At 41.3% G+C, this 11,932-nt stretch overlaps 1 protein-coding gene across 6 annotated transcripts in view; it reads left to right on the top strand.

The window, feature by feature from the left end:
- Positions 1–11,932, top strand: part of FAM120B (family with sequence similarity 120B) — a 123,892-nt gene that overhangs the window by 6,771 nt on the left and 105,189 nt on the right. For 4 of the 6 annotated variants that reach the window (XM_012659317.1, XM_012659318.1, XM_012659315.1 and 1 more), the window contains exon 2: positions 4,237–5,669. The exons of 1 other annotated variant lie outside the window; for it this stretch is intronic. In XM_012659317.1, coding sequence (XP_012514771.1) covers positions 4,257–5,669 — 1,413 coding nt within the window. In that variant the 5' untranslated portion in view covers positions 4,237–4,256. Of the gene's footprint in view, positions 1–4,236; positions 5,670–11,932 lie in introns of those variants that run through there. One more of the 6 variants, XM_012659319.1, reaches the window with a different exon arrangement.

Here is an 11,932-nt window from a genome sequence, read left to right as displayed (position 1 = left end):
TTATAACAAAACTGTACCACAACAATTGATGAGATAGGTTTCATAAACCTCACTTTGCAGATGAAGAATGTAAGCTTATAGAACGAAGTAACTTGCCTAAGGTTTCACAGTTATTAAGTGGCAATTAGAATTTACACTCAGTTCTGTGTTGTGTGGGAGCCTTTCCTTTTATCAGCAATACTGTAGTGCCCTTCATGTTCTCATTTTTCCCTGTGATGTAGCTAAAAGGGAGTGTCTTGACATCAGCGGGCACCAGTGGTCCTGGCCAGACAGTTCCGGGGGCTCCTCCAGGGCACGGAGTCTGGACTCTGTGCCTGGACGCACCAAGTACGTAATGAGGGCTGTAGACTTTCCATTTCTTGCTTGAATAGGCCAGGGCTAAGGGAGAGTCTGACACTTGTCAAAATGGTAAGAAAGATTTTATTTAAGACTGTTGCAATGGAGGAGAGAGATCGGTCTCAACTCCAAATACAGCGAAGGCAGATAGGATTTGTCACCAGCGAGCAGGATGAAGGGGTGAGTGGATAGGAAATTTCTAAGAGGAGATACCAAGGGCAGGGGCATCAGATATCAAGGGTGGGGAATTCTTTTTAAACTATCTTAGCAGGATTCTTGCTAAAAGCCCAAGACTGAGGCCTGGTGGAGAAGAGGGTTTGGGGGCCTAACCAAAGTGTGGTCAGGAGAGTCTTTGTCAGTAGTTGAGAATTCCTGGGAAGCTCAGCTGTTGAATGAGCCCTGCACAGAGACCCTCTAAAGCATCAGGTCTCAGCTGCCAGGTACTGGTTGTCCTGCAGAGGCTGCTCTCTACTTGGAAGGTGCCCTTGGGCTGGCCAGGAGTCCATTGTCCCTGTGTCCAGAGTGGTCTGCACTGCCTGGAGCATCTGTCAGTGTCGGGGTTGGTATGTTTCCGCTGAGGCCCGCCACTCCTCATTTTTGTAAGCTGAAAGAGTGCAAGTACAGAAGCTTCTGTATTTTCCCTTTCCTCTTTCTTTCCACTTCCCCTGGTAACCCAATATGTTGGGACTGGTCAGGCTGTCAGAGGAGACTCAAGCCACCCCTAGGGGTGAGGTGGCTTCCAGCTGTGCCTCATGCCTGCAGGCAGCTCCTTGCCTGTTTCCTGCTCTGGAGATTGTTGTCCAGACCCTTTCTTTGTAAGCTGCTTGAGGGCAGTGATTCTACTCTGCACTGTTTCTTTGGCCACCGTTTAATTCTGTAAACTTGTCAGTTCCCGATTTCTCTGATACATCGTTGATTCATTCATTTATTCATTCAGGTACTTAACTGGGCCTGTCAGGTGGTAGCCGTACGGGGTGCTAGGCTATGGCAGAATGGCGAGGCTCGTCTTAATGGTAGTGGCTCCCAGAGCATCCCGGACTGTACTGGGGCAATAAGACTCCTACTTGGTGAGACAGAACTTCTGTTTCTTTTTAACTACAATTACCTAGATAATGAAAATTTCCTGTGTAATTTGCAGGTAGAATGAATTTTATACACACACACACACACATTTCCCCTCCCCTCGGCTATCCTATAATAACTACCTGTACAGAAAGAAAGAAAAGGTTTAACAAATTGTAATATCCACACAGTTTTCTGTCTTTCTAGAGAATTTATTCCATACCACACTAACTGCAGCAAAAGTGAGTGTTATAAATATTTAACGCTTTAAAGGCGCTGAAATGCTGGGAGGCACCCTCAAATGTCACAAGTTCCCAAATCCCTGCCTACCCCCATTTTTCTTTGTGAATGCTGTAGGAGAGCACATCGTAATGTAACATTCCTGTGGTAATTTGTGATTCAAAATGTGAGAAATTGGCAGTATGAAAGACAGGAAGAACCAGTGTCTGCTTAATTAAAATAGTGGGCTTTTCAATACTGGATGAGAAAGAAGGAAAAACATTTGAATAAAATCAGAGTACTGAGCCTGACTTTTTCAAAATAAAGAGGAGAATATTTTGAGAAATTCAGTATTGTCACTTGCAGTTATAATAGAAAATACTTGAAATAGAAATCCCTTTTCATTGGCAAGGGAAGGCAGCCCACCCAAATGTGACAGAGGCTGCTGCTCGAGGGGGGCCGCATCTGCCTGGAAGTGGGAGTGGAGGAGAGTTTGCTTTGCTTCCTCCCCTGGCCTTATCTCTGTGTGTGGGCATGTGGCTTCTTACATGTCTTGAGCAACGCAGCCAGGAACCGGGAGCTGCCAGAGCCTGGCAGCCCCATCTGCTGCTGGCTTCTGACCCCGGTAGGCCTGCGGAGGAGGAAGGAATCCGTGGGGGCTGGCCGTGGGCTCTGTTGGGCCCTCCACACCCTCTCACAGAGCTTGGTGAGAGCAGCGGAGTCTTTCACAATATGGAAACCAAGTCAGAGTCCAGGTTTGTGAGGTTTACTTTTGGTTGGCTCATCACCAGCAAACCTTGCACAGCACGCTTCATCAAGGATAGGCGTAGAACAAGTCTTGAGATTGTGAAATATAAGTGCATTTTTTTTAATGCTTTCTGACCAGCTTTCTTTGTGTCCTTGTATTCCCTTTCCAAAGCCTGTCCCCTGCCTACTGTGTTGGAATCACATCAGAAATGAGAGTGTAACCTTCCTGGACTTAGTATCCATGCCCAGAGGTCCAGAATGCAGAACCACCTTATAGTTGAGATAATCATATTATTTTTTCTTCAAAAACTGAAATACCTTGACTGTGTTTCCAGGATGAACTCTATTTGAGTAATAGCCCTGTAATAGTGATCTGGTGTGTGTGTGTTCATGCATTGCATTATATTTAATAGCTTAATGAGCAAGACTTCTCCAAATTTCAACATATAAAATGTGTGCTTTTTATGAACACTAAATTTTTGCATATTTTTATTATTAATGGCTATTAAACATAACTTTAAATTCTCTTGGGAGCTAGTATCCATTTAAATCAGTAAATCCTTCAAAGATAGTCCTGTCAGGGTGCCTCTTCTCAACCTAGTGATGTATTCACTGTTTCTTCTTTTGTAAAATAGAGCTTATAGCTTTTACTTGTCAGGGTTGTTTCAAAGATTGAAGATTTTGTATGGTGAATGCCCAGCTTTGTCTGGCAGCTGGCAAATACAGTATGTCGTAGCATGAGAGATGTTAGGATGTTGTACTCAGTCACTCGCGAGACACCACTGCTGCCCTCGGTCCTAAGTCTAGGGGAGGCGTCATTTGTTCTGTGTTGGTGTTTGCATAATAAGAACTTTTTGTTCTGTTTTATTAGAGGACATGCAGCCCTGATAGCACTTAAAACTATAGTGGAAAAAATAGACCATTAAGATTAAAAAATGTCATGATAGTATTTTTCTTGAACATTGATGGATATTACTGCCTACTTGAAGAAAGCCTTATATTATGTCTTATGTATAAGAATATCTTATTATATGTTGAAAGTATTCTGCTTGTACATTTTTCCAAATTCTAAATTCTAACTCTTGAACTACTTTGTTTCTATTTCTAAATTTTAGAACGGTCAGTTTTCCATTTAACGTCATCAGTATCTCATATGTTACAATGTTGGGTATAGTAAATTTTTATGTAGCTTTTTAAACACCTTTATTGAGATATATTTGACACATTTTTACAGTGTACAATTTGATGAGTTTTACCACACAGTAGTGCACATATCTGTCACCCCAAAAGTGTCCCCTTGGTAATCCCTCCGTCAGCCCCATCGCAGCCAACCACGGATCTGCTTTCTGTCACTGCAGGTTAGCTGAAGGCTCGGTGGGCTAGAATCTGATGGGAGTTGAATCATAGCGTGTGCTCTTCTTGTCTGGCTTCTTTTATTCAGCAAGATGATTTTGAGAATCATCCGTGTTGCGAGTTTCAATTTATGTTTTAGATTTTTAACCATAATTTCTATTTGAGTTCCTACTTCTAAATGAGAAATACTACTTTTTTGAAAACTGTTAACCTCTTTTTGAATTTGGTTGAGAAACATCTTGAATAGTAACCTTAGTGAAAATCTTAAAAGATGGTAACACTATATTGGCCTTGTGAAAGTCCACCTAAAGTTATTAAGTTAGATTTAGGTAAAGTCCTCATGTGTTTTAGTTGAAAACTCTTTAGGCTCCTAACCAGCATATCATGTCACCTTGATGACAAGTGTTTTTTGGAAATAGAGAATGAATATTAAATGTTGTCTTGTGTTTGCTTTGAAAGATGCCATCTGTATAGTGATAATTCCATAGTCACTAATTACTAATCTATTTTTCTTTCCAGATCTTTCCCAGAGTTCAGCTATGGGTGTAAGAGGTTTGCAAGGATTTGTGGGAAGTTCCTGCCCACACGTGTGTACAGTGGTAAACTTGAAAGACCTGGCAGCGCACCACCGAAGCCGGCATCCCGGGTGTGCTCCCACTGTGGTGGTGGATGCCATGTGTTGTCTCAGGTACTGGTACACTCCGGAATCTTGGGTCTGCGGTGGCCAGTGGCGAGAATACTTTTCTGCTTTGCGAGACTTTGTTAAAACCTTCACAACCGTGGGCATCAGGCTGGTGTTCTTCTTTGATGGCACGGTGGAGCAGGGTAAGCGGGATGAGTGGGTGAGGCGAAGACTGAAGAACAGCAAGGAGATCAGCAGAATTTTTCATCATATCAAGTCGCACAGGCAGCAGCCTGGCAGAAACATGTTCTTCATCCCCTCGGGTCTAGCCCTGTTCACACGATTTGCCCTGAAGGCCCTGGGTCAGGAGACTTTTTGCTCATTGCGGGAGGCAGACTACGAGGTCGCTTCCTATGGTCTGCAGCAGAACTGTCTTGGGATTCTTGGGGAAGACACGGATTACTTAATCTATGACACTTGCCCCTACTTTTCTATTAGCGAGCTCTGTCTAGAGAGCCTGGACACTGTCATGCTCTGTAGAGAGAAACTCTGTGAGAGCCTGGGCCTCCACCTGGCAGACCTTCCTCTGCTGGCCTGCCTGCTTGGCAACGACATAGTCCCAGAGGGCATGTTTGAAAGCTTTCGGTATAAGTGCTTATCTTCCTATACCTCTATAAAAGAAAACTTTGACAAAAAAGGCAACGTTATCTTAGCTGTGTCAGATCATATATCTAAAGTTCTTCACTTGCATCAAGGTGAGAAAAAATTAGAAGATATATTACCTTTGGGACCAAACAAAGCTCTTTTTTATAAAGGAGTGGCATCATATCTTTTGCCAGGACAGAAATCTCCATGGTTTTTCCAGAAGCCCAAAGGTATAATAACTTTGGACAAACAAGTAATAACCGTGAGTTCAGACCCTGAATCCCAGCAAGACGTTCCCACATGTACAGACCCTGAATCCCAGCAAGATGTTTCCATGTGTACAGACCCTGAATCCAGGCAAGAAGTTCCCATGTGTACAGACCCTGAATGCAGGCAAGAAGTTCTCATGTGTACAGATCCTCAATCTAAGCAAGAAGTTCCTATGTGCACAAATCCTGAATCCAAGCAAGAAGAACCATTATATGCAGATCCTGTATCCAAGCAAGAAGTTTCCATGTGTACATGCCCTGAAATCCAGCAAAAATTACCTATAGCAACAGACTCTGAATTTAACCTAGAAGCTTCTACTTGTACACACCCTAAAATGGAACAGGAAGACCCTGTGAATATGGGGCCTGAAATAAAGCAACAAGTAACCATGGTTTCAGACACTGAAATCTTAAAGGTACGTGGATGTGCCCACCCAAATCTAGTATGTCATGATTGAAAATATCTGTTGATGAATTCATTAGTGAATATTTGTCGACTGCCTTCAGTGGTTGAGGCACTGTGGGAGGACACAGAGCAGGAGGAATCTGTGAGTCTAGTTGGGAAGAATGGTATCATGTATGTAAAAACTCATGTCATAACCTACTTGTGATATCGTCACGTGAGTATTACAGAAAAGAGATGTCGGAACTCAAGGGACCTGCTCAAGATCGTGGGTTAGCATACAGGGAGAAGTTTCCCAAAGAGGTAGAATTGGAGTCAGACCTTAATGGGGGCCAGAATTTGCTTTGAACAGGCAAAGTCTTGGGGTTGCAGAAGCGCTGTCATCTGGGGCACGGGAAGAGCAGTCAGGCTGGCGCGTGGGGTTTGAGGGAAGGAGCAGGAAGGGAAAATGGAAAGGGCAGACAGTCACAACCAGATTGTGAAGGTTGCTGATGCCGCACTACGTGTGGACTTAGGTCTGAGAGCATCACAGGCCTTGGGAGACTTGCCGGGGGCGGGGCACTGTGCATCAAGCACCTGTCGTGGGTGAGGTCCTGTGCCAGGTGCGTTGTGTGTCTCGTCTGAGCCTCTGAAGACATCATCCCTGTTTTCCAGACAAGGTCCATGTCCACATGAATGCTTAAAGGCATCTCACCAAGTTGGAAACCAAACTTACGGCCTCACCCACAAATCTTTTATTGTTGTCGGCATTGTAAGCATCGCCATCTTTCATTTGTTGTGGTTGTGTAGCTCTTTGGGGAGGCTGCCAGCTCCTGGTCTGATGCAGAGCTCAGGCCTGGGCAGCAGCTGAGCTGCTAGGGTGATACCTGGAGGGCGGGGATGTTGGCTGGCCAGCCAGGGCTCTTCCTGGAGCATGAGCCTTTGTCACCTGCCGCCCACCTCTACCCACCTCTGGACTCTCTGCTTGCTTCTGTTGGCTGTGGCCCTTTCCACATCCCAACTCGCTCATCTCCAGTTTTTGCGTGGCCTTGCATGAGTCCCATTTGAGCTTAGGTACATTTGTGAAGGCTCATCTTCTCAGACACTGGCTTGTGTTCACCCACAGACGACCTCCCTGGCCTTGGCCATTTGAGTTAGCCTCCTGGCCATCTCACCCCAGTTCCCCCAACGGGGATATGGCAGATTAGGTCAGAACACAAAGGGCATCATGTATATTATGAAAGAATTTAGAACTTGATTTTTGTACTCGTTGAGGTGGCATTGGATATTTTTAAGCAGGGGTGTGATGTGATGAGAAATTTGTTTTTTGAAACAACTGCAGAGAGTGGATTTAAAGTGGCTATTGCAGAAACTCAGGTAAAAGACAAAAGACCTGGAATTAGGAAAAAGGCAGTGAAATAGGAAGAAGCAAATTCAGGAAATGCTTCAGAAGTGAAACTAATATTAAGTCTTTCTGTAGAGGTGAAGTTCCTTCTTGAGCACTGGGGATGGCATTTGCCATCAGCCGGAGGAGGAGGGAATGTTTTCTAGGGAGGACAGTGAACTGAGTGCTGTTTCCGGTGAGTTGAGTAGGTGGCACCTTTGACGCGGTCACGTAGTGAAATAGGGACCTCAAGTCCCATTCCTGGCAGGAGGCAGACATTTGGAAGTCACCCTGTTGTATGTGTGAGTAGAAGATTTGTGGGATGGAGACTTAAGAAACAGTGTACTGAGAGATCCGCGGTGGCCGAGGAGGTGGGAGAATGAGGAAAGACTTATCCCAGCAAGAGCCCAAGGAGGTGGGTCTCAGGAATGAGAAGAAAGCGTCAGGAGCGTCTCGTGCTGCAGAGGTGAGGATGTGGAATCGAAACTACACGTGGGCAATTGGGTTTGGCAATTAGGAGTTTTGGGGACCCTACAGAGTGACTCTGTTACAGCAGAGGGTTCAGAGTTGAGGGTGGAGGCCAGATTGCAGGAGTTTGAGGAGCAAGCTTAGAGGCCAGGAAGGCAGGGAGTTAGGCAGAGAGAGAGCCTGTGATGGGAAAGGCTGGGTCAAGGGATGTACTCACAGGCCTGTCTGAGCAGGAGGCGCCAGTGCAAAGCGGCGGGTCATGTGGTGTTCATTTTGTTGGGCTTACATCTTTGAAAACAATTCTTAAGTTGCCTTTATATTTTTCCTTTAAAATTTTTTTGCTGTGTAGTCTTCTAATCCTAATAGACAGGTAAAATTCAAGCACGTGTATTTTAACCATACACAGCCACCCTGGAAATCCTCAGGTGGAAAGGTGGCAGCGCGCAGCAGTTACACTGGGTGCACATTGACCTTTTCTGCACACTCGCATTTCAGAAAATCAGTTAAATTTAAGAGCAAATTATATGGTTTGCATAGTGCTAGATAAACTAAATTGATTTTGCTTTAGAATTTTTAAATTAAGTGGATATGTTAAGATTTTTGCAAGTATAGAATGCTATATATCTGCATTTAAGGGCAGAGATAAAAAAAACACTAGACAGTGATCTAATTAATGAATTAAAATTGTAGAAAACTTAACTGAATACTTGTGTTGCATCTTAAATTCTGTATAGTTGCCAAAATCAAGGATTTCTTGGTAGGTACATATAATTTATAATTTTCTAGATAGATTTGTAAAAAATACCATGTCTTGAATTAAAAAGAGTCAGAAGTGGAAGAGGGACTAGAATAAATTAGAAGTGATTCTGTCCTCAAAGGATCATGAATACATAACTTGAACATTTCTCATAGATTCTGTATCAACAGGGAGTAGGTTGCTTCTGATGATCTTCAGTTGGTTAGATGTCAAGTTAGTGCTCTGTGACTACGATATTACTTAACTCTTCAACATCTTTTTTTTTTTTTTTTAACCTTACTTAAAGCTATTAGCAGATCTGCCTTGGTTTGAGGAAATTCTAGCAGTGATACAGATATTTTGTCATATGTCTAGGTTCTGAAGAGAGTCTTGGATAGTTTTATTATAATCTGATAATAATCATTAGCACTTACAGTGAACTGCACGCCAGGCCTCATGGTAAGTGCTTTTCCAGCATGAACTCCTTGGCGCTTTTTAAAAACACGTTTCATATGCGAAGAAAGTAAGGGGCAGAGAGATCAGTTGTTGGGCAGTTAGGTTGATTCCACATCTTTCCAATTGTGAAGTGTGCTGCAGTAAACATAAAAGTGCAGGAATCTTTTTTCTATACTTTCTTTTCCTCTGGGCAGATCCGCAGTAGTAGGATGGCAGGATCGAATGATAGTCTACTTTTAGTTCTTTGAGAAATCTCCATACTGATCTCTGTAGAGGTTGTACTAATTTATATTCTTACCAACAGTGTGTAAGTATTCTCTTTTCACCACATCCACACCAACATCTATTGTTTTGTAACTTTTAATAGTGGCTGTTCTAATTGGAGTTAAGATGGTATTTTATTGTTGTTTTAATTTGCATTTCCCTGATGATTAGTGACATTAAGCATTTTTTCATATGTTTCTTGGCCATTTGTCTGTCTTTTGGAAAATGCCTGTTCATGTCATTTGCCACTTTGGGTTGTTTGTTTTATTCTTTCTGGATTGAGTTCCTTGTAGATTCTGGGTATTAATCCTTTGTTAGACATGTAGTTAGTGAATATTGTTTCCCATTCCATAGTTTGTCTCTGCACTTTTCTGATTGCTTCTTTTGCTGTGCACAGCATTTTAGTTTAATTAAGTCCCATTTGTCTGTTTTTGTTTTTATTGCATTTGCGGTCTCAGTCACAAATTTTATGTCTAGGCCAATGTCCAGAATAGTTTTTCCGAGGTTTTCTTCTAGGATTTTTGTTGTTTCGGGTCTTACATTTAAGTCTTTGATCCATCTTGAGTTAATTTTTGTATATGGTGAGAGATAGGGATCCAGTTTCTTTCTTCTACATGTGGCTATCCAGTTTCCCCAGCACCATTTATTGATTATTGTGTCCTTTCCCCAGTGTATGTTTTTGCCTGCTTTGTCAAAGATCAGTTGGTTGTAGGTATTTGGTTTTATTTCTGGCTTCTCTATTCTGTCCCATTAATCTGTATGTCTACTTTTATGCCAGTACCATGCTGTTTTGGTTACTATAGACTTGTAGTATAATTTGAAATCACGTAATGTGATGCTTCCATTTTTGTTCCTTTTGCTTCGGATTGCTTTGGCTATTTGGGCTCTTTTTTGGTTCCATATGAATTTTAGAATTTTTTTTCCAATTCTGTGAAAAATGACATTAGTATTTCGATGGGAATTGCATTGAATCTGTAAATCACATTGGGCAATATGGTCATTTTAACAATATTGATTCTTCCAGTCCTTGAGCATGAGATATTTTTCCATTTGTTTGTATCTTCTACAATTTCTTTCATCAGTGATTTGTAGTTCTTGTAGAGATCTTTCACTTCCTCGGTTAAATTCTTAGGTATTTTAATTTTTTTGCAGCTATTGTAAATGGAATTGAGTTCTTGATTTGGTTGTCAGCTTGGTTGTTGTTGGTGTATAGAAATGCTATTGATTTTATAACCTGAGACTTTGCTGAATTCATTAATCTAGGAGTCCTTTGGAGTAGTCCTTAGGGTTTTCTAGGTATAAGATCGTATCACCAGCAACCAGGGATAATTTGATCTCTTGTCCAGTTTGGATGCCCTTACTCTTGCCTGATTGCTCTGGCGAAGACTTCCAGTACTGTGTGGAATAGAAGTGGTGACAGTGGGCATCCTTGTCTTGTTCCAGTTCTTAGGACGAATGCTTTTTTGATTGCATCCTTTCCTGGCTTTGGTATTGGGGCGATACTGGCTTTGTATAATGAGTTAGGTGGGAATTCTCTCCTTCTTGAACTTTTGAAACAGTTTCAATAGGATTGGTACCTGTTTGTAAATCTGCTAGAATTTGGCTGTGAATCCATCTGGTCCTGCGCTTTTTTTTTTTGTTTTTGGGAGATTTTTTTTTTTTAAATTACTGATTCAATCTCACTACTCGTGACTGGTCTATTTAGGAGTTCAGTTTTTTCCTGGTTCAATCTTGGGAGGTTGTATGCTTTCAGGAATTCATCCATTTCCTTTAGGTTTTCTAATTTCTAAGTGTAGAGTTCATAATTGTTTCTGATGATCTTTTGTATTTCTGTGGTATCTGTTGTAATGTCTCCTTATCGTTTCTGATTGTGTTTCTTCGGATAATCTCTCTTCTCTTCTTGGTTAGTCTAGCTAGCGGTTTATCAGTTTTGTTTATCTTTTCAAAGAACCATTCTTTCATTGATATTTTGTGTTGTTTTTTGGTCTCTTTCATTTGGTTCTGCTGTGATCGTTGTTATTTCTTTCTTCTGCTAACTTTGGTTTGTTCTTGTTGTTCTAGTTCTTTGAAATATGATATTTGTGATCGTTCTACTTTTTTGATGTAGGCATTTAATACTGTAAGCTTCCCTCTTAACACAGCTTTGGCTGCATCCCACAAGTTACATATCAATTTCTGGCTTTATTCCATTGTGGTCTGAAAAGATACTTGATATGATTTTGATTTTTAAAAATTTGTTAAGATTTGTTTTTTGTCCCAAAAGTGGTATATCTTGGAGAACGTTCTGTGTCCTGATGCAAAGAATGTCTGTTCTGTAGTTGTTGGATGGGATGTTCTGTAAATGTCTGTTAAGTCCATTTGGTTTGAAGTCCAGTTTAAGTCTACTGTTTCTTTGTTGATTTTCTGTCTTGATGATCAGTCCAGTGCTTTGAGTGGGGTGTTGAAGTCCCCTACTATTATTATGTTTCTGTGCAACTCTTTCGTTAGGTCTAGTAATATTCATTTTGTGACTCTTCATTTTGTGCTCCAGTGTTGGGTGCATATATATTTAGAATTGTTATATCCACTTGCTGAATTGATCCCTTTATCATTATATTAATATAATGACCTTTGTCTTTTTTACTATTTTTGATTTAAAATCTGTTTTATCTGACATAAGTATAGCTACTCCTGCTCGATTTTGGTTTCTGTTTGCATGGAATATATTTTTCGACCCCTTTAATTTCAGTCTATATGTGTCTTTATGGGTAAGGTGAATTTCTTCTAAGCAGCATATAATGGAGACTTTTTTATCCATTCTGCCAATCTGTGTTTTTTAAGTGAAATATTTAATCTGTTTACATTCAAAGTTAATATTGATATGTGAGGCTTTGTTCTTCTCATATTATTAACTGATTTCTAATTGTTTTGTAAATTCTTTCTTTTTCTCTTTTTGTGGTTTGTTGAACTTCTGTTCGTTGCCATTTAATTCCTTTCTTTTCCTCCTTTG

The sequence above is a fragment of the Propithecus coquereli genome, unplaced genomic scaffold, assembly GCF_000956105.1.
Source record: "Propithecus coquereli isolate 6110/MARCELLA unplaced genomic scaffold, Pcoq_1.0 Scaffold602, whole genome shotgun sequence".
Taxonomy (NCBI): Eukaryota; Metazoa; Chordata; class Mammalia; order Primates; family Indriidae; genus Propithecus; species Propithecus coquereli.
Note: the sequence above shows the minus strand (reverse complement) of the source record. Positions and strands in the feature narration are given on the sequence as shown.